This window comes from Macaca mulatta, chromosome 16 (assembly GCF_049350105.2).
Source record: "Macaca mulatta isolate MMU2019108-1 chromosome 16, T2T-MMU8v2.0, whole genome shotgun sequence".
Taxonomy (NCBI): domain Eukaryota; kingdom Metazoa; phylum Chordata; class Mammalia; order Primates; family Cercopithecidae; genus Macaca; species Macaca mulatta.
In genome coordinates this window covers 47,902,785-47,925,514 of record NC_133421.1, presented here as the reverse complement: position 1 = coordinate 47,925,514, position 22,730 = coordinate 47,902,785, and the positions used below count along the sequence as shown (strand labels likewise).

General features: G+C 40.7%; 1 protein-coding gene and 1 long non-coding RNA gene across 7 annotated transcripts in view; both read left to right on the top strand.

Moving 5' to 3' along the window:
* USP32 (ubiquitin specific peptidase 32) overlaps window positions 1–22,730 on the top strand; it is a 220,997-nt gene that overhangs the window by 191,914 nt on the left and 6,353 nt on the right. For all 5 annotated transcript variants that reach the window (XM_077970812.1, XM_015120007.3, XM_077970811.1 and 2 more), the window contains 5 exons: window positions 1,146–1,357; window positions 8,575–8,759; window positions 14,444–14,530; window positions 16,673–16,793; window positions 22,044–22,235. In XM_077970812.1, coding sequence (XP_077826938.1) covers window positions 1,146–1,357; window positions 8,575–8,759; window positions 14,444–14,530; window positions 16,673–16,793; window positions 22,044–22,235 — 797 coding nt within the window. The remainder of the gene's footprint in view (window positions 1–1,145; window positions 1,358–8,574; window positions 8,760–14,443; window positions 14,531–16,672; window positions 16,794–22,043; window positions 22,236–22,730) is intronic.
* LOC144335454 (uncharacterized) lies at window positions 9,830–12,959 on the top strand. 2 transcript variants are annotated; one of them, XR_013406326.1, is made up of 2 exons: window positions 9,830–10,055; window positions 11,810–12,959. It is a non-coding gene; the product is annotated as an uncharacterized LOC144335454 (long non-coding RNA). The 2 variants fall into 2 exon arrangements; XR_013406327.1 differs by having other exon boundaries at window positions 9,836–10,036.

The following is a 22,730-nucleotide window of genomic DNA, read 5'->3' as shown; positions in this document are numbered from 1 at the left end:
GGTAGTTATTATTAGCTAATATACCCTTGGAATTCAGATCTATTTGATCTAATACTAACATGGCAACAGCTAGTATGAGAGGAACATACTACCAGAAAATATAAATAATAGATATAGCTAGAAAGAAATCCAATATTATATGTAATTTAATGTGGTCACTCACTGAGTCCTTTTAGCCACTGGTATGCTTTGTCTATTCTTTATATTACTTACAATTAGGCTAATTCCCCAAGTATAAAGGGCTTTATGAGGCTCCCCTCATTGACGTGTAGTAGGTAGATAGTCCCGACGGTGAGTTGATGGATGATTTAATTTTAGTTTTAATTTAGAGCATCACTGTCCAATATAATTCTGCAGTGGTGGAAACTTCTGTGATTTTGCCATCCAATACAGTATCCACCAGTCACATGAACTGTTAAGCACTTGAGATGTGGCTAGTGTGACTGAGAGTAATGCATTTTTAATTTTTATTTTATTTATTTATTTTGAGAAAGGGTCTCACTCTGTCACCCAGCCTGTAGTGCAATGGCATCGTCTTGGCTCACTGCAGCCTCTGCCTTGTGGGCTGAAGCAATCCTCCCACCTCAGCCTCCCAAGTAGCTGAGACTACAGATGTGTGCCACCATGCCCAGCTATGGTGTATCTTTTGTAGAGATGGGTTTTCACCATGTTGCCCAGGCTGGTCACTGGCTCCTGGGCTCAAGGGATCTGCCTGCCTCAGCCTCCCAAAGTGCTAGGATTACAAATGTGAGCTGCGGCATCCAGCCTAATTTAAATTTTAAATGCAACATCTGGGTAGAGGTTACTGTATTGGACAGTGTCTTCAAAGGCGAAGAGAAGGAAAAGAAAACAAGTGGTAGAACTGTTTGTGTGCTACAACATGGTGCTGATACAGGTTTCTGCAAAAATTCTGCTTAATAGTTTCCAGCAGTTACTCTTTCCTTTTCATTTAGTTAAAAGTATGAGTTAGGGAAGTAAAATTGTAAATTAAAATCTTCCAATAAATCTAGAATTATTTATACCATGATTTCTCCCTGCCCTGTGTTAAGAGACTACACTGTCTCTGGTCCTCAGGATACTTGAGAAAAGAGTAAAGATAAAAGTACCACAAGCTTATGATGCTGTACTTATCTTTGAATTTGTAGATTTCTCCTCTTCGCCATCTACAAATGGAATGTTCACCTTAACTACCAATGGGGACCTACCCCGACCAATATTCATCCCCAATGGAATGCCAAACACTGTTGTGCCATGTGGAACTGAGAAGAACTTCACAAATGGAATGGTTAATGGTCACATGTCATCTCTTCCTGACAGCCCCTTTACAGGTTACATCATTGCAGTCCACCGAAAAATGGTTAGTTAAATGTTAGGCAACTCACTGCCGGTCTTGCTAGTGTCATTTGTGAAATAGCCATTTTCTGTCTTTGCAACATCACTGAATGCATTTTCTTCTCTTTTTTTCTTTAACTTTTTAAAATTTAATAATTTTACAAATTTTTAAAAAATTTTTTTTTAAAAAAATTTTTAAATTTTTTTTAAAAATTTTATAATTTTTTTATAATTAAAAATTTTATAATTTTTTTATAATTTTATAATTTTTTTATAATTAAAAAATTTTTTAATTATAAAAAAAATTTTTTTTTTTATCCTGTCCTCAAAATCTGTTGCTATGAATGCATTTTCAATGTATTATATATGCTAATATAAGTGATCAGATTTAGTATTACTCATGATGGCTAATGTATGAAATGACATTCCTCATCCGTATATTAAGAGGCAACAGGATAGTCAGTGCATCTGAGTACTACTTTCTTTAAAAATTTGTGTCTCCTGGCCAGGTGCAGTGGCTCACACCTGTAATCCCAACACTGGGAGGCTGAAGCAGAAGGATCACCTTAGCTCAGGAGTTCAAGGCTGGCTTGGGCAACATAGTGAAACCTCATCTCTACCAAAAAAAAAAAAAAAAAAACTAAGCCATGATGGTGTGTGCCTATAGTCTCAACTACTCTGGAGGCTGAGGCAGGAGGATCACTTGAGACTAGGATGTCAAAGCTGCAGTGAGCCATGCTTGCTTGCACCACTGCATTCCAGCCTTGGCAAGACCCTGTCTCAAAAAAAAAAAAAAGAAAGAAAGAAAGAAAATGGCTGGGCGCCGTGGCTCACACCTGTAATCCCAGCACTTTGGGAGGCTGAGGCAGGTGGATCACCTGAGGTCAGGAGTTTGAGAACAGCCTGGCCAACGTGATGAAACCCCATCTCTCCTAAAAATACAAAAATTAGCTGAGCATGGTGACATGCACCTATAGTTCCAGCTACTCAAGAGGCTGAGGCAGGAGAATTGCTTGAACCCGGTCAGCAGAGGTTGCAGTGAGCCAAGATTGCACCACAGCACTCCAGCCTGGGTGATAAAGCGAGACTTTGTCTCAAAAAAAAAAAAAAAAAAAAGTGTCTCCTAAGCCAGACATGTTTAGGAGGATCCCTTGAAGACAGGATTTTGAAGCTATAATATGCTGTGATGCTGACACCTGTAAATAACCACTCCACTCCAACCTAGGCAATAAGTGAGACTTTGTCTCTAAAAAAATTAGAAAAAAACAAAAACCAACACACACACACAATTTATGTTTCCTGTGTGTTTATGTAGGTATGTACATCTTCACTATCACATAAATGCGGACAGCTTTGGAAAAGTTTGGGTGGTTGTTGTTGTTTTCTTAGAGGACACAAGAATGTTCTTGGGCAAAATCAAGTTGTGCATAATTCCTCTCTTGATAGTCTAATATATAACTATTGCATTAAAGGTTGACTCTTTGGTAAAAAAGAAAAAGGAAGGTTTGAAAACTGGTCAGTGGATAATGGTTACAGAGGAGGTAGTCATCGGGTATAGTGGCAACTTGGTAGAGTAGAAAGGGCACTGAACTAGGCATTTAGCAACCTATGTTTTAGTTCTAATGCTGCCACTAGATAGCTGGTTGAGCTCTTTGGACTTTAGTGTCCTAATTTCATAAAATAAAGGAGAGCAGGGCTTCTAGATCATTTCTAAGATCCATCCGTTACCCCTACCTCTATTCAAAAATTCACTCTATTTTTACTTTTTATTCCCATCTTATTTATTATATTTATTGGATAAGATATTCTGTTCTCTACTCATGTAAAGAGCAGATGAACTGAGCTTTGTAAGGATGCAAAGTCAATAAAGCAAGTAAATTGATTGTATAGCAGCAACAAGAGAAAATGAAATTGTAAAAAAGGTACTGTATTGGTTTCTTAGGACTACTATAACAAATTACCATAAATTTGGTGGCTTTAAACAACAGAAATACATTCTTTTTTGGGTTTTGTTTGTTTGTTTGTTTGTTTTTTTGAGACAGAACCTCGCTCTGTTGCCTAGGCTAGAGTGCAATGGCGCGATCTCAGCTCACTGCAGCCTCCGCCTCCTGGGTTCGAGCAATTCTCCTGCCTCAGACTCCCGAGTAGCTGGGACTACAGGCGCACACTGCCATGCCTGGCTAATTTTTGTATTTTTAGTAGAGATGGGGTTTCACCATGTTGGCCAGGATGGTCTTGATCTCCTTACCTCGTGACTTGCCTGCCTCAGCCTCCCAAAGTGCTGGGATTATAGGTGTGAGCCACTGCACCCAGCCCAGAAATTTATTCTTTCACCGTCTGGAGGCCAGAAGTCTGAAACCAAGGTTTCCGTAGGGTGGGGGCTTCCTCCAAAGGTTCTAGGAGAGAATGCTTTCTTGTCTCTTCCTAACCTCTGGCGGCTCCAGGCATTCTTTGGCTTGTGACTGCATAATTGCAATCCCTGCCTCTTCAGGTGGCCTTCTCTTTCTCTCTGTCTTTCTCTGATAAGGATACTTATCATTGAATTTAGGGCCCACCCAGATAATCCAGGATGATCTCATCTTGACATCCTCAACTTAATTATATCTGCAAATATATAAAAATCTTTTTACCAAATTAGGTCACATTTACTGGTTCTAGGGGTTAGAACATGGATATACTGTTTTAGGGGCCACCATTCAACTCAACTACAGATATTATTAATCTTAGTATCAAAAAGATTAAATGCTGAGAGAAAATTAAGTACATAGGAATAAACTTTTAAAATGACACATAAGACATCTATATAGAAAATAATATATTGATAGAAGTTAAAGAAGACTTTAATATTGGAAGGAATAAACCATGTTCATGGATTAGAAGACTCTATATTTTAAGATATCAGCTCTCTACAAACTAATCTACCGATGACAATGCACAATCCCAATAAAAATGCAAAGTCTGCGCATGTGTGGTGTGTCAGTTAATAAGCTGATTCTCATACGTGGAAATACAAAGAACTGGGAATAACCAAGATACTCTTGAAGAAGAATAAGGTATGAGGATATCATCAAGATTGGATATCATCCAGATATCAAGATTTATTTCACAAAGATATGATATTTAAAATAATGTCATACTGGTATAAGAAAAGACAAATAGACCATTGGGATAGAATAGAGAGCCCAGAAACCAGTTCACAAATGTATGAACACCTGATTTATAACGAAGATAACATTGCAGAATGGTGGGAGAAAGAGAGTTTTCTCAGCAGATGGTGCTGGGACAATTAGATATCCATATGAAACTTGGCACCTACCTTTCACCACAATTCCAGGTGGACTATAGAGCTAAATTTGAAAGCAAAACAATGAAACAGCCCTTGAAAGATAATAATGGTGAATACATTCCTGACACTACTCATATAAAAGAAAAGATTAAATTGGACTTCATTAAAATTGATAACTTGGCCGGGTGCGGTGGCTCATGCCTATAATCCCAGCACTTTGAGAGGCTGAGATGGATGGATCACAAGGTCAGGAGTTCAAGACTAGCCTGGCCAATATGGTGAAACCCTGTCTCTACTAAAAATACAAAAATTAGCTGGGCGTGGTGGTTGTTGCATGTAGTCCCAGCTACTTTGGGAGGCTGAGGCAGGAGAATCGCTGGAACCCCAGGGGCAGAGGTTGCAATGGGCCAAGATTACACCATTGCATTGTAGCCTGGGCAACAGAGCAAGACTCCATCTCAAAAAAAAAAAAAAAAAAGTGATCAACAACACTAGTAATCAGTGAAATGTAAATTAAAACAATATTATGATATCAGTGCACTCACCTGAACAGGTAAAATTAGACTGACAGAGTTGCTAAGTAGAGCAACAGGAACTCTCATACCATGCTGATGAGAATATAAATTAATACAACTACTTTGGAATACAGTTTTCTAGTTAAAGATAAGCAGTTCTACCTGTAGGTATCCACCCAAAAGATATGTGTACCAGGAGATATGTTCAAGAATATTCATAGCAGCATTATCTGTAGTAGCCCCAAAATGAAAACATTAAATGTCCATTAGTTGTAGAAGGGATTGGGAAGTTGATATATATTAAGATAATGGAACATTATACAGGAATGAAAATGAATGAATTTGTAGTTATATCCAGTATAAATGAATCTCATAAACCTAATGTTGATGGAAAGAAGCCAGACACAAAAGAATTAGGCTAGGCACAGTGGCTCACACCTGTAATCTCAGCATTTTGGGAGGCTGAGGTGGGCCAATTGCTCGAGCCCAGGAGTTTAAAGACCAGCCTGGGCAACATGGTGAAACCCTATCTCTACAGAAAATACAGAAATTAGCTGGTGTGGTGTCACATACCTGTAGTCCCAGCTACTTGGGAGGCTGAGGCAAGAGAATCTCTTAAGCCCAGAAGGTGGAGGTTGCAGCGAGCTGAGATCACACCACTATACTCCAGGCTGGATGACAGAGCTAGACCCTGTCTCCAAAAAAAAAAAAAAAAAAAAAGAGAATTAAGTAATTATATTTATAAATAAAAATTTTTAAAACAGGGAAAATGAAATCTAGTGTTTATTTACTTCTGCATAGGATATAAAACTGTAAAGAAAAGCAAGAAAGTGATTACTGTAACATTTAGAATAATAGTTACCTTTGTGAGGAAGGGAGAATTTGTGATTTGGAGGAAGCAAATGGGAGGCTTTTGAGTGCTCACTATATTCTGTTTCTTAAACTCAGTGGTAATGGAAAGCTAGTTGCTTTGTGATAATAATTTAAAATGGTCTTTTTTTTTTTTTTTTTTTTTTTGCAATGGAGTTTCGCTCTTGTTGACCAGGCTGGAGTGCAGTGGCGTGATCTCAACTCACCGCAACCTCCGCCTCCTGGGTTCAAGTGATTCTCCTGCCTCAGCCCTCCCAAGTAGCTGGGATTACAGGCATGCGCCACCATGCCCAGCTAATTTTGTATTTTTAGTAGAGACGGGGTTTCTCTGTGTTGATCAGGCTGGTCTCGAACTGACCTCAGGTGATCCACCCACCTTGGCCTCCCAAAGTGCTGGAATTACAGGCGTGAGCCACCGCACCAAGCCAGAAATGGATTCTTTTTACCTCTGATTTTTTTTTTCTCTGAATTAGTAGCCCTTGGCTTAAAATTTCTTTTTTTTTTTTTTTTGATTTGGAGTCTTGCTATTGTCACCCAGGCTGGAGTGCAATGGCATGATCTCTGCTCACTGCACCCTCTGCCTCCTGGGTTCAAGTGATTCTCCTGCTTCAGCCTCCCAAGTAGCTGGGACTACAGGTGCCTGCCACCATGCCCAGCTAATTTTTGTATTTTTAGTAGAGATGAGGTTTCACCATGTTCGCCAGGCTGGTCTCAAAGTCCCGACCTCATGATCCGCCCACCTCGGCCTCCCATAGTGTTGGGATTACAGGCGTGAGCCACTGCACCTGGCCCTGGCTTGAAGTTTCTAACCATGTTAATAACTGGGAGTAGAATTTATCTCAGTAGTAACTGAGAAAGTATGGGCCCTAGGGCACTAGGGGAAGTTCCTTAATGAGAGGATGAAAATTGTGTGGGTTTAGCTACATTTTAAAATTTTATAAAATATTTGAACTGAACTCTGTCTGGATTTCTCTGGGTCTTATAATAATAGTAACATATGAAATAGGGTCTTAAAATTACATATTTAAGCTTAAATGAAAATGGCAAAATAAAATGCTTAATAATCTGAATAAAGAAGGGTCTTTTTACTTAGAAACTAGCTAACTTAACCCCTAGTGAGTTGATAAGTTGTTGATTTAGCTTTTCTAACTACTCAATAAATACCAAACTTCTTAGGAAATTACATGTTCAAAGGTTCAGCAGCTTTGAATAACCTTGAACTCTCACCAACCATTCCATTATACTAAATGTTTATTAAACAGCCATTTCCGGGATAATTCTGTGCAGTATCTCTATATTAAGGAATATCATTAAAATCTCTTTAACGCAGTGGCTCACACCTGTAATCCCAGTACTTTGGGAGGCCAAGGCAGGCAGATCACGAGGTCAGGAGATCGAGACCATCCTGGCTAACACGGTGAAACCCCATCTCTACTAAAACACAAAAGTTAGCCAGGCGTGGTGGCAGGCACCTATAGTCCCAGCTACTCGGGAGGCTGAGACAGGAGAATGGTGTGAACCCGGGAGGCAGAGCTTGCAGTGAGCTGAGATTGCACCACTGCACTCCAGCCTGGGCGACAGAGTGAGACTCCATCTCAAAAAAAAAAAAAAAAAAAAAAAAAAAAAATCTCTTTAACATAATCAAAGCAAATTTTTAAAATTTTTACCTTACTTTTATCCTATCATGTATTTAAAAAACAAAAAAAATGATTAAAATCACTTAACTGCTTTTAGGAAGGTGGATAAGCTTGTTACAAAACAGAATTACTAGGTTTTACAAATCTCCAAAACTTTGGGAATTGCTACTCCAACAACCACTATCCACAGCTTATCCCTAGAAAACTATAGTTGAGAGAGTCTTTTTTTTTTTCCACTGGCATCTTTTCATTTCTTTGTCTTTTTCGAGACAGGGTCTCGCTCTACCTTCCAGGGTAGAGTGCAGTGGTACGATCACAGCTCACTGTACCCTCAACTTGCCAGACTCAAGCAATCCTCCCACCTCAGCCTCCTGTATAGCTGGGACTACAGACACATGCCACCATGCCCCACTAATTGTACTTATTTCTTTATAGAGATATGGTCTCCCTACATTGCCCAGGCTGATCTCAAACTCTTGGGCTCAAGGGATCCTCTTGCCTCAGCCCCCCAAAGTGCTGGGATTACAGGCATGAGCCACCACACCCAGCTTACTGGCATATTTTCTGGAGAAAGAAAGAGTCTTAATTGTTTAAAAGCCTTTAGCTATGAAGCTATTACTAGTTTTTACATTTGATTCACTGTATGTGAGAAATGTTTATCAAAGAAAACTGTGGTTTGAATATATTAATTGCTGAAACCCAAGTTTCATAGAACAGGCAACAACTTTAAAACTGGCAATACCTCAGCCCTTTTAATGACTCCACTGTCACCGTTCTCTTTGTGTCAATAAAGATGGCTTTATAAATATAGAGAAGAATGTGATAGTGACTAATTTGAAATGGTGATAATACCTGTTATTGGCAGGGTTAGAACTAAAGGGAGGAATCAAAGGCCTGTCTTCTCAACTCTCTATTCTCTTGTTTGTACATATAGATGAGGACAGAACTGTATTTCCTGTCATCTCAGAAGAATCGCCCCAGCCTCTTTGGAATGCCACTGATTGTTCCATGTACTGTGCATACCCGGAAGAAAGACCTATATGATGCAGTTTGGATTCAAGTGTCCCGGTTAGCGAGCCCACTCCCACCTCAGGAAGCTAGTAATCATGCCCAGGATTGGTAAGTTCAGGGGATCCATCTAAACCTGTGGTTTCAAAACTCTAGAAAAATAATTTATATGAATTCTGTGTGACTGATAGGACCCAGCCTATGTCAAGTTAATCACTCTTGGAAGAACCACTCAGAGAGCATACAATTCAACCATTTGGTTTGTTATTTGGAGTAGGAGAGACTATACAGCTTCCTTTTGCCAAACATTCTAGTGTCTAATAATCTTTCCATTCTCTAATCTTTTGCCTCGATTCATCCTGCTAATGCTTCAAGTAATATCCTTGTCTTCTGTGTTGCAAAAGTAGAGAATATGAATTCACCAGGAAATTTGTATAATCTCAGTCCTCTGAAATTCAGAATGAGATTGATTGCATACATAAACTCTGAAAAGTCTCATGATCCAAAAAATAATTCTGTTGGATTATTTCCATACCATGTCATTCTTTTTTCTTTTTCCCATACCATGTCATTTTAACATGAAGTAATTTCACAAATCTAGATAAAAATAATAAACATTTTCTGTTTTCTTTCCCTTTTTCCTACCACTGTTCTCTTTGATTAGTAAGTGCATTTACTTTGAATAATTTTTGGGATTGCGATGATGTCTTATTTTTATCTCAATCAAATTATAGATCATTTTCTTTTTCTTTTTCTTTTTCTTTTTTTTTTTTTTTTTTACGACAGAATTTCGCTCTCGTTGCCCAGGCTGGAGTGCAATGGCACCATCGTGGCTCGCTGCAACCTCCACCTCCCGGGTTCAAATGATTCTCCTGCCTCAGCCTCCCGAGTAGCTGGGATTATAGGCATGCACCACCATGCCTGGCTAATTTTGTATTTTTCATAGAGATGGGGTTTCTCCATGTTGGTTAGGCTAGTCTCAAACTCCCAAGCTCAGGTGATCTGCCCACCTCAGCCTCCCAAAGTGCTGAGATTATAGGTGTGAGCCGCCACAGTGGGCCTGTAGATCATTTTCTTGCCATCATGGTACAAATAAGAGTTCTGTTTTATGGGAACTAAAAAAAAGTTCTTTACTTATTTGTTATGATATGGAGTCTTCTGATGATTAGGGTACGGCTTAGGATAAATCTTTTTTTTTTTTTTTTTTTTTTTTTTGAGGCAGATTCTTAATTTGTCATCCAGGCTGGAGTGCAGTGGTGCAATTTTGGCTCACTGCAAACTCCACCTCCAGGTTCAAGTGATTCTCATGCCTCAGACACCTGAGTAGCTAGGATTATAGGTGCTCACAACCACACCCAGCTAATTTTTGTATTTTTAGTAGAGACAGGGTTTCACCATGTTGGCCAGGCTTATCTCAAACTCCTGGCCTCAAGTGATCCACCTACCTCGGCCTCCCAAAGTGCTGGTATTACAGGTGTGAGCCACCACACCTGGCCAGATTTAAATTTAAAGATTTAAATAAATCTTTACTTAAATACATTATTTATTTATTTTTATTTTGTATTTCTTTGAGACGGAGTCTCGCTCTGTTACCCAGGCTGGAGTGTAGTGGCGCAATCTCAGCTCAATGCAGCCTCCACCTCCTGGGTTCAAGCGATTCTCCTGCCTCATCCTCCTGAGTAGCTGGGATTACAGGTGCCCGCCACCACACCTAGCTAATTTTTTTTTTTTTTTTTGAGATGGAGTCTTGCTCTGTTGCCCAGGCTGGAGTGCAGTGGCGCAGCACGATCTCGGCTCACTGCAAGCTCCACCTCCTAGGTTCATTCTCCTGCCTCAGCCTCCCAAGTAGCTGGGACTACAGGCACCTGCCACCATGCCTGGCTAATTTTTTTCTTTTTTTTTTTTTTGTATTTTTAGTAGAGACAGGGTTTCACCGTGTTAGCCAGGATGGTCTCGATCTCCTGACCTCATGATCCACCCGCCTTGGCATCCCAAAGTGCTGGGATTACAGGCATGAGCCACCACGCCCGGCCTAATTTTTGTATTTTTAGTAGAGACAGAGTTTCACCATGTTGGCCAGGCTGGTCTCAAACTCCTGACCTCAAGTGACCTGCCTGCCTCAGCCTCCCAAAGTGCTGGGATTACAGGCATGAACCATCGCACCCGGCCAAAATAAGTTATTTAAATAAATAATTATTTGAAGTATTTAAGATTTAAGTAAATCCTAAAGGGAAACTGCAAATAATAGATAAGCAGTTCAGTTGATGAATGTTGCGTTTAGTAAAGATGAAAGTTGGACAAGATTAAATTTGAAGGAAGTAATTGAATTAAAGGGCTTCTAGACTAGGGCTTTTCCTAGGACTTGCTAATCAATTGGATGTGGAGCATAGAGAAAGAGGAATCCAGGCTGCCTTTTTTGTTGTTGTTGTTGTTTTTGTTTTTGTTTTTTTTTGAGCTGGAGTCTTGCTATGTCGCCAGGCTGGAGTGCAGTGGCACAACCTTGGCTCACTGCACCTCTGCCTTCCAGGTTCAAGCAATTCTTCTGCCTCAGCCTCCCAAGTAGCTGGGAGTACAGGTGCATGCCACCACGCCTGGCTAATTTTTGTATTTTTAGTAGAGACAGGATTTCATCGTGTTGGCCAGGATGGTCTCGATCTCCTGACCTCATGATCCCACCTCAGCCTCCCAAAGTGGTGGGATTACAGGCGTGAGCCATTGCACCCAGCCCAGGCTGGCTTTTTACCCTGAGCAATTGTTTGTGAATTGTGGTACAATTTGATGGAAAAAGGAAAACTGGAGAAGGAGCATGTTTGGGCAAGAAATGACAAGAATCAAGTTAGATGCAAGAAGTCTATTATATATTCAAGTGGGAAATTCACTTGAATGTCCTTTGCTGGTGATATAAATACAGATGTCATCAACAAATAGGTGATATTTAAAGCCCTGAGACCAGATGATTAACATTTAGAGGGTGAGAGTTAAATAGAGAAGATTCCCATGATCTTTACATGAACTCTGAACTGAGTTCATAATGCATTCCGACATTTAGAGATTAAAAAGGGAAAAAGAAGCGTCAAAAGAGATTGAGGCTGGGTGCAGCGGCTCATACCTGTAATCCCAGCACTTTGGGAGGCCAAAGTCGGAGGATCACTTGAGGCCAGGAGTTCAAGACCAACCTGCCCAACATGGCAAAACCCCGTCTCTACTACAAATGCAAAAATTAGCCGGGCATGGTGGTACGTGCCTGTAATCCCAGCTACTTGGGTGGCTGAGGCATGAGAATCGCTTCAACCCTAGCGGTGGAGGTCACAGTGAGCTGAGATCGCACCCCTGATTCCAGCCTGGCCGACAGAGCAAGATTCTGTCAAAAAAAAAGAAAAGAAAAAAGAGAGAGAGAGAGAGATTGAGAAGGAGCAGCCCGTAATGTAAGAAGAAAACCAGGAGTTAAGTGAAGAAAGTATTTCAAGAAAGGAGTGATAGTCGTTTCAAATGCTACAGAGGACTGGGAATTGCCTGCTGGATTTGATAAAATGGTCTTTGGTGATCTTTGTGAAAGCTATTTTAGTATAGATAAAGGAGTAGAGATTGGAATGGGTTAAAGAGAGAATGGTCCTTCGGACATTAAAAAAGATAGCCAGGCATGGTAGCTCTCACCTGATTCTAGTGGTACTTGGTAAAGTTATGGATGAAATAAGAGTGACCTGGAGTTGATGATTATTATAGTTGGGTAATGAATACATGAGTTTTCATTGTATAGTTCTTGACTTATTGAGTGTTTATGTCAATGAATTTGAAATTTTAGATTAAATGAACAAAATCCTGGAATTCAGGGTCTATGTAGAAGAGTGACTATTTTCAGGGACAGTGGATAAAGAGGAAAATAAGGATTTCAGGGCAGCGATTGGAGGTTTCTCTTGGGTAAAAGAATCATTAAAATATTAAAATAGGGATGTTTGAATAAGTAAGTGACCCAAAAAGATAGGAGGTGGTGGTTGCAAAGTAGGATACTTGGAATTGATATATTGGAGGTAGAAGAGTTTGTATTCACAAAGTCTAGAATATGACATTTAGAGAGGGTTTACATATGGGGTGGAGGAAGTTATTGTTGGAAGAGAGAAGTTACTGTTGTATTAATTGCATTGATGTTGATGTCACCAAGAATAATAACAGGAGAAGTGGTGGAGAAAAAGTACAGTGAACTGGGCGCTGCAGTCTTTAGTGAGTAAAGAAAGGATCTACCTTCCAAGGAGGAATAGCAGGTGGCATAATTCAGTAGCACAAGCTACAAAGAAGCTGGAATGTTTTAGAAAAGGAAGGAAGAAGAAATCATGTACAAGTGGGATAGGAGTAAGGAAGAAATCTATTTTACCTCCAGGTTCTGGATTGTATGAGAATAAAAAGTGCAGGGGGTAGGGTGTGGTGACTCACACCTGCAATCCCATCACTTCAGGAAGCTGAGGTGGAGGATCACTTGAGCCCAGGAGTTCAAGGCCAGCCTGGACAACATGGCAAAATGCTGTCTTTACAAAAAAATGTAAAAATTAGCCTGGTATGGTGGTGCGTGCCTGTAATCCTAGCTACTTGGGAGGCTGAGGTGGGAGGATCACCTGAGCCCAGAAAGGTGGAGGCTACCGTGAGCCATAATCACGCCATTGCACTGCAGCCTGGGTGACAGAGTGATACTCTGTCTCAAAAAAACATGGAAAAAGTCTGCAGGGGAAGCAGGATTCTCAAGAAAGCCAGGCTTCATTCAATTAGAGCAAAAAGGTAAAAGAAATTTTCAGAAGAGAAGTGCTGCTCAGCTTTCTATGAGAGTGCTACCTGATTGTTTTATCCCGTTACCTTTCTTTTGATTCCTCACTTATTGCTGGCCTGATTTGGATATGGTACTAGATTTGGATATGGCTATCAATGGTCATTCACTGGACGAGTTATGCAGAAAGATGAGAACTCCTGTGTCAGATGTGATTCTCACTTTTGCCCTTACAGTGACTCTTTATCATGGTTTCATTACCTTCAGTAGCCCATGTATTAACCACTATCAGTTGCCAGATGAGCTGTAAAGTATGCCACTCTTATGTTATATTCCTTGCGTTGCTTCCTTCTCCCCTACCTCCAGCTTTATTGAACTATAAGTGACAAGTAGGAATTGTATATACATCTAAGGTGTACAACTTATGTTTCAATAACATGTATAAATTATTGCATTGCTCCTTGTTAGGGCAAGGATGAGTAAATTTTTTTAAAAGTTGGAAAATTCACGGGGCCATCTTGACATAATCATTGACAGTTAAAAGAAGTTACTCCAAAAAGCTTATAACTCTGAGTAGTTAAGGCGGTACTTAGCATGTACCACATCAGCGATTCTGATTAAAGAAGACTTCTAAATATACAGCTTTCTGCAATGTGTCAGTGGTCTTGTCATGGAAAGATCTAATTATTTTAGTTTAATGTGAATTAAATCCTCTGATAGAATTAAGGCTGAAGGATAATTGGTATTTGATTTCATGATTAGCTTATCTTATAAAATTTTCGTGGGCCACATGGACTCCCTTAGAGACATCTGGCAGTTGTATGTCTACCCTTCTGTAAGCCCGGATACAGGATGGGAAGCCAGAGTGTATTTGGTACAGGGCTGCAGCTAATGGATTAGGGTAAGTAACATTGAGCTGTCAGCATGAGCATACTGCTGTGGCCAATGCCCCTTCCTAGGATTACTTCAAGAGAAGATGAAAAGGAGTTGGACCTCGAACCCAAAATGCTTCTTACACTCTTTTTGTTCTCTTCTGTTTCAGTGATGATAGTATGGGCTATCAATATCCATTCACTCTACGAGTTGTGCAGAAAGATGGGAACACCTGTGCTTGGTGCCCATGGTATAGGTAAAGTGACCTGCAAAAGAATTATTTTAGTAGAATTTCAGCTTTAGATACTATAAAATTTTCATAAGCTTTCCAGTTTTGAGAAGTAATTAGTGAACAATGAAAAACTTAAGAATTGTGGCTGGGCACGTGGCTTTGAGAAGCCAAGGTGGGTGGATCACCTGAGTCAGGAGTTTGAGACCAGCCTAACATGGTAAAACCCCGTCTCTACTAAAAATACAGAATTAGCGGGGCGTGGTGGTGCATGCCTGTAATCCCAGCTACTTGGGAGGCTGAGGCAGGAGAGTCACTTCAACCCAGGAGGCGGAGGTTGAAGTGAGCCAGGGTCCCGCCACTGCACTCCAGCCTGGGCAACAAGAGCGGAACTCCGTCTCAAAGAAGTTTTTCACTTCCTTTTGAGGTCAATAGATAAGTTTTGCTTTTGAGACTTAGCTGATTTTATAAACTCTATAGTCCATACCAAATTCATAACTTGTGATAAACATTTATTACTCTGTAACTTCTCCTCTCCTTTTTTTTTTTTTGTTTGTTTTTTTGTTTTTTTGTTTGAGATAGAGTCTCACTCTGTCGCCCAGGCTGGGGTGCAGTGACTCAATCTCAGCTCACTGCAACCTCTGCCTCCTGGGTTCAAGCAATTCTCCTGCCTCAGCCTCCCGAGTAACTGGGACTACAGGCGTGCACCACTGTACCCAGCTAATTTTTGTATTTGTAGTAGAAATGGGGTTTTGCCATGTTAGGCTGGTCTTGAACTCCTGACCTCAGGTGATCCACTCACCTTGGCCTCCCAAAGTGCTGGGATTATAGGTGTGAGCCACCACGCCAAGCCTCTCCTTAGATATAAATAAGTTTGCCAGTTCTGAGCACAGTAGAACAGTCTTTACTAGACCTTGCTGGAAATCTGTTCTTGGTTTTTAAAGAGTTATGGTGATTGATTGGTCATTGCTGTTACAGCAGTGAAAATGCCTAATGATACTAAAGTCCACCTTTAGAGAACTGCAACAGACTTAGCAAACTGAGTCTAAACTAGGCATTAGCTGGGCATGGTGGCTCACACCTGTAATCGCAGCACTTTAGGAGGCCGAGGCAGGCAGATCATGAGGTCAGGAGATGGAGACCATCCTGGCTAACACGGTGAAACCCCGTCTCTACTAAAAATACAAAAAATTAGCCGGGCGTGGTGGTGGGCGCCTGTAGTCCCAGCTACTCGGAAGGCTTAGGCAGGAGGACCCGAGAGGCAGAGCTTGCAGTGAGCCGAGATCATGCCACTGCACGCCTGTTCAGGTGACAGAGCGAGGCTCCATCTCAAGAAAAAAATAATAATAATAATAAAGTAGGCATTGGAACCATGACTTAATATTATATCATCCTCCCCTACCCCATCTCCCACCCCACCCCTGCAACTCTAGAAACTTTTTTTTTTTTTTTAATAAACAGAATCTCTATCACCCAGGCTGGAAGTGCAGTGGTGCGACCTCGACTCACTGTAACCTCCGCCTCTCAGGTTCAAGCAGTTCTCCTGCCTCAGCCTCTTGAGTAGCTGGGATTATAGGTGCCCACCACCATGCCTGGCTAATTTTTGTAGTTTTAGTAGAGACAGGGTTTCACCATGTTGGTCAGGCTGGTCTCGAACTCCTGACCTCAGGTGATCCATCTGCCTCGGCCTCCCAAAGTGCTGGGATTACAGGTGTGAGCCACCATGCCTGGCCTTTGTAAACTTTTATATGCATTTATTTAATCTGCCATTTTACAAACAAGGAGCTAGGTGTTATACCAGATAAATTGTCCTACCTCAGAGCATTAAATAACTGAATTTGGAATTTCTTGAGTGCTGTAGCATCTCAAACAGCCAATTCCCATGTCATTTATTTGCCATAAAGTTCACATCTTCCTGTGATTAACAGATGGTTATCAAGTACTTTGTAAAAATAAAGACTTGAACAGTGAAAAGCATGATTTCCTGAAATGCTAATAATTATTAATAAGTATCCTTACATTTATCAGAGTCTGAAGTTAGAAACTCATGACCAATTGTGAGGCCCAAGAGGAAAGCAGAAAAGTAGGAAGGGAGAATATTTTTTATGAAGAAAATTTAGATTCCTTCATAATTATTTCTTCCTCTGTGGATCTTTTCCCACTTTTTAGATTTTGCCGAGGCTGTAAAATTGATTGTGGGGAAGACAGAGCTTTCATTGGAAATGCCTATATTGCTGTGGATTGGGACCCCACAGCCCTTCACCTTCGCTATCAAACATCCCAGGAAAGGGTAAGTATTTAGGGCCACCATAAAATGGTGGTTTTTATATGGGAAATTTTCCCCAGTTTAACTCTTATGCCATTTCTGTTTTAGACAATTTAAAAACAACCAGAAAAACCTTCATTGGGATCCTCTGTGGCACCTAATATATTGACATGTTTGCTTGGGTTTTTTCATTTTCCAGCTTCTGGAGTTCATTGTATTGGGGCATTGTCTTTGTCCATTTTGTGTTGCTGTAACAGAGGACGTGAGGCTGGTAACTTACAAAGAAGAGAGGTTTATTTAGCTTACTGTTCGGCAGCCTGGGAAGTTCAAGGATGTGGTCCTGGCTTCTGGCAAAGGCTTCTGTGCTGCATCATAACATGGCAGAGAGAATCAAAGGAGAACAGACACAGGCAAGAGGGAGGACCAAACAGGAGGAAGATCCTCGCTTTCTAACAGCCTGCTGTCTTGGAAACTCACTACTGCAAGAATGGCCCCAAGTATTTATGAGAGTTTCACCCCCATGACCCAAACACCTCCTACTAGGCCCCAGCTAACAAGGCCACATCGGGGATCCAATTTCAACATGCATTTTGGTGGAGACAAACTGTATCCAACTATAGCAGGCATTAAATTTCAAAAATATTAATAAGTGAACCTTGAAACAAAACTGTCTGGCCATGACATATCAATAAGCATCTCTCTGTTAAATATTACTGAAGTTGCAGCATTTGGTAACCACAGTTACTTAGTTCAAATGTGTCCCAGGGCTATAACTGCTACCTTTAATAGACATAGTGATCAGAAAAGTTAGAGAAAGGACTGAAATGTTTCAATTTTGGGTACCTAAGAGCACATCTCAATGGCCACTGTTCACACTTCACATTCTTTTATTGTTGCTCTCTGAACAGAGCAATTTTTAAATTTTGAAAATGTTCCTTCAGAAATAGTTTTAACTCCATACCTAAAAATGTTTGCCTCAGGCAGTTTTAATCAACCAAATATTATTTGAAGGGTAAAGACATTAAGAATCTGATAGGTAAAAGCAACAGAGTCAAAGGAGTTTCTTAAGTCACATGAGGAATTGTAGTGGTTTTGCATTTTTATGACTCTTGATAGTTGGAAATTTCCTTTACTATTTTTTAAAGCATTCCCTTTGGATAAGTTAGTAACAGTAACTGACTTTTCTGTCTTGTTATGCTATGGAGGACTGGGGAAACTACCAATTCTAGACTTAGTTTCCTATTTAGATCCCAAAATATGCCCCACACACCAAGGCTCCTGGGAGCCCTTTCTAGCCAGAAATAAGTATAATTTGTGGGTGCTTGTCAAATGAAAGATCATTAGGCTAAACTTAAAGCTGAAAAGAAACTAATGTTCTAGATCATGCTCACTAGCAAGGAGGGAAAATTTTACCAGTTGATAGATTCATAAATCTTTGTCAGCACAAAATCTGACAGGGCATTATTCTGACAAGACATTACTGTCAATGATGATAAATTGTTTGGCTCTATGAATCTCTTCCCCTTTTTAACAAGTCCAGTGTGCAATCTGAAAAGCTCTTTAGGACATCCTGCTTATAGGAAACGGCCTACGTGACCTGTTAAATGTTACCCTACTTCCACTTTCAGTGATGCACTTAGGATACCATGGAAACGAAGGGCTATTGATGCCTTGCTAGGGAGTGGGGCCATATGACTAATCTGGGCTCCCCTACGTGTAGGGTTTCTGTATGTGCTTAGAAAGTCACATAGACAAAACAGATACCTTGGTTCAAATTGGGATTATTGCCCATATGCTTTATATTTTTTGTTCCAGTGATTTCCCTTTTAGGAATTTATCTGAGGGGAGAATACTCTGTAATTACTCCATAATTTGCAGTCAAATATCATCATAGCATTTTTTAGGAGAGTAAAACTTATTAACAACTTACATTTTTCTCACATTAGAGGAATGGTTAAATAAAGCATGGTGTGTTCATTGGATAAAATATAATGCAGTTGTTGAAAATGATTACCAGGAGTTTTTGCTAACATTTACGGGAACATGCTTATGATATGTGAAAGTTTTTTTTTTGTTTTTTGTTTTTTTTTTTTGAGACGGAGTCTCGCTCTGTCACCCAGGCTGGAGTGCAGTGGCCGGATCTCAGCTCACTGCAAGCTCCGCCTCCCGGGTTCACGCCATTCTCCGGCCTCAGCCTCCCAAGTAGCTGGGACTACAGGCGCCCGCCACCTCACCCGGCTAGTTTTTTTTGTATTTCTTAATAGAGACGGGGTTTCACCGTGTTAGCCAGGATGGTCTCGATCTCCTGACCTCGTGATCCGCCCGTCTCGGCCTCCCAAAGTGCTGGGATTACAGGCTTGAGCCACCGCGCCCGGCCGTGAAAGTTTTTTTAAAAACAAGACATAAAGTTGCATATACTGGAAATAATACCTTCAATATTGAAAAAAAATACTATTTAGGAAAAAGGACAGAAGAAAATCTGCCAATATTTTGACAGTGGTTGCCTTTGTATTAAGAATATAAAAGGATTCCCTGCCTTTTTACATTTTTCTCTGCTTTCCAAAATTTCCACATGAATATTATACCTGGTAATCAGAAAAAAAATAGAGGGGCAATCACTCTTATCCTTTACATTTCTCCCGTTTGGACCTCAGATTCCTCAGTAGAAAATTAAACTAGATGCCAGCCTGGGCAATATGACGTCACCCTGTCTTTACAAAAAAATGCACAGTTTAGCCAGGTGTGGTGGTGTGCACCTGAAGTCCCAGCTGCTTGGGATGCTGAGGTTGGAGGATTGCTTGAGCCCAAGAGATCAAGGCTGCAGTGAGCTGTGATCTCGCCACTGCACTCCAGCCTGGGTTGTAATAGAGCAAGACCCTGTCTCAAAAAAGCAAAAAACAGGAAGAAAGAAAGAAAGAAAATTAAACTAGACAAATTATTAGGCCTCTCTCCTTTTTTAATAGTCTTACAAATATATATAAACTATTACTTCATTTCCCATGTTTTGTGTTAAAGATGAACTTTAAAGCAACTTTGAAAAAGAAGAGGATGCCTATAAGTAATTTATAGACTGTTTAATAAGTTAAATAGAGTAGAGGATCTAAGCGTAGATCCCAAGAGGTAAAGGGAATCTTTATCACTTTGGGAAATTTTACTGATAAATAGAAATTATTGTCAGTGCAGTCCATAAATATGTTTTTTATCAGCCTTCTTTCCTCCCTGTCTTCATCTAGCACTATAGCCTGTGTTCCACAGAAAATATAGTCAATAAAATCAACATTCTTTACTAGCTTACTCTAATTTGTGGTTGGCTATGAAGTATTCCTGGTAGAGGTAATAGAGATAGTATTTAATTGGCTATGAGAAAAGAAACACTATCATATATGATACACCCCTTTTTCTACTCATTCCAACAACTATGATACAACGTGTTTCCTTTTGAAGCACGTCAGTTTTTTCCTTGAGTGACCAGTTCAAAAGATGATGACAGTTAATATCTTGTTACTACAGAATTTGTACTCAAAAAAGAAGTCTATAACCCAAGTCCAAACCAGATTTCCTTTTCTAAAAAAGGAATTTTCCTCTAAGTTCCCCTTTTTAAATGAGCTCTTTAGCCTGGTTAGTTATGCAGTGCTAGAACCTTAGCTGCATGATCAAACCCAACCTTGCTAGTTTATAGCAGCATTTGACAGCCTCGTGACTCAACCATCCTCTCATGTAGGGAAAAAGTCTCACCTGAAAACCCGTTCTAAACTGAATGTCTTGAGCTGTGCCAATTTGTATTCCAGGCAGCCTAATGTTCCCATCATGAGTTTCAGGAAGGGAAATTCATGGAGGAAGTTCCCTCAGGAGAACCTGTTCACCTCTGGAAGGGAGGAGCAATAAATAGGGTGGGTGATGGACATATGTGACCTTTGCCACCGAGAGGCAGTCAGTGTGGGCCTTGTAGTCCGGGCTCTGCTTTGGGACACAAATATATACTGTGTGAGTCTATTGGTAGCATCTATAACCCTGATGCTTCACCCACCTTCCCATACATTAGAGGGACAAACAGAAGGATCCCAGCTCTGTGGTTCTTGATTGTTTGTCAGGTAGCAGCCAGGAATGGAGAGGGAAAAATTCTTTTTTTTCTGTTGCACTCTAGATCCTTCCTTCTCTCCTTCTTCTTCATTCCACACCACCCCCAACATACATCCCTGCACCCCACCCACTCTTTGCTCTCTCTCCTTTCTTATACTTAACTCCTTCTTGCTCCACAGCCTAACATGCTGATTAACAGGACCCCAAAGGTTTGGGTGGGTATTAGGGGCCTTCTCAACAAAAGCAGCACACTCTTGAGCTTGCTCTTCCTTTTGTTGCCATCTCAGATAAAAAGGCCCCATGAGGGAGGAGACAGATAATTATAGACTTGGTATTCTGATAACTCTTATATGGGATCAGATGCAAATGAGTTGTACCCTGTGGGGTTTCAGGCTCTGCTGTGTTGTCTTCTCATGGTGAGCTTTTCTGTGCCCTTATCTCATCCAGATCTGGCTTCTGCGTTTCATGTTATTTCTCCTAGCCTCTGTAAAGTCTGCAGCACACTAATAATGCTCTGGCTTTCTGATTAAAAATAAATGGCTTTCTATCAGCACTCCTGGCTTGAGGGCCAGCTCATATGTAATCCCTTATAGGATTCCAAAGCTGTTAAATAAATGCAGTTATTTTTGTTTTTGTCATTTTGAAGCATTCAAAAATTTTTCAAGAAAAGCTATGGTCATATAAATGTAAATTTTATCCAGAATGTTACTGATGTAACATTTGTGAATAAATGTGTACGTGCTGTATTTGCTTAGACTCTAGTTTGGGTTGTGTTTTCTTTTCCCTTATTTTTGAGACAGGGTCTCTCTCTGTCATCTGGGCTGGAGTGCAGTGGTATAATCACAGCTTACTGCAACCTCTACCTCCCAGGCTCAAGCAGTCCTGCTGAGTATCTGGGACTACAGACATGTGCCACAACGCCCGGCTAATTTTTAGATTTTTCTTTTACAGAGACAGGGTCTCACTCTGTTGGCCAGGCTGGTTTCGGACTCCTGGATTCAAGCAATTCCCCCACCTTGGCCTCCTAAAGTGCTGGGATTACAGGCATGAGCCACCATACCCAGCCAGTTGTATTTTCTTTTTCCTTATATAGAGTAAAATAAGGGTAAGTGACGGAGAGGTTAATGCATAGCTAGATCACCACTTTAAATGCCTTCCCACACACCCCTTTCCTCCTGTTCCCTCTACCTGCAGGTTGTCGATGAGCATGAGAGTGTGGAGCAGAGTCGGCGAGCACAAGCCGAGCCCATCAACCTGGACAGCTGTCTCCGTGCTTTCACCAGTGAGGAAGAGCTAGGGGAAAATGAGATGTACTACTGTTCCAAGTGTAAGACCCACTGCTTAGCAACAAAGAAGCTGGATCTCTGGAGGCTTCCACCCATCCTGGTATGTTACAGTCCTACCTCTGAGAGAGCAGGAATTTAGCATGAAAGAAAGAAGACATGAACAAACATGAGGTTTTGTTATTTCTGAGAATACGACCCTTCCTGCAGCAGTGTTTAAAACACTTTCTGTACAAGGTTTTTATGTTGAGTACAGAGATGAATCTTTCTACAAATATTTAGTAGTTCCTTTTCCTAAAGAGCTTATAACCTAGAAGAAGAGATCAGTCAGGTACACAGTAACTGCAATTCAGTGCGATGTGAGAACTGCCACAAGGGGTAAAACATGGTGAATTTGAACTTCAGGAGAGGGTCAACTTCTGGCTCTGTGGAGAGAGGAAGCTTCGGCTGGCCCTTTGTGGACTCTAGAAGAGCAACTGAGCCCAGAGGCAACACCCACTGCGCTGTCATATGGCTGTGGCACACTGCTGAGTGTGTGTGCACAAGCATACCAGTGCACTGGGGCCTGTGTGGAGGCCTTTATGAAACCATATTTTTG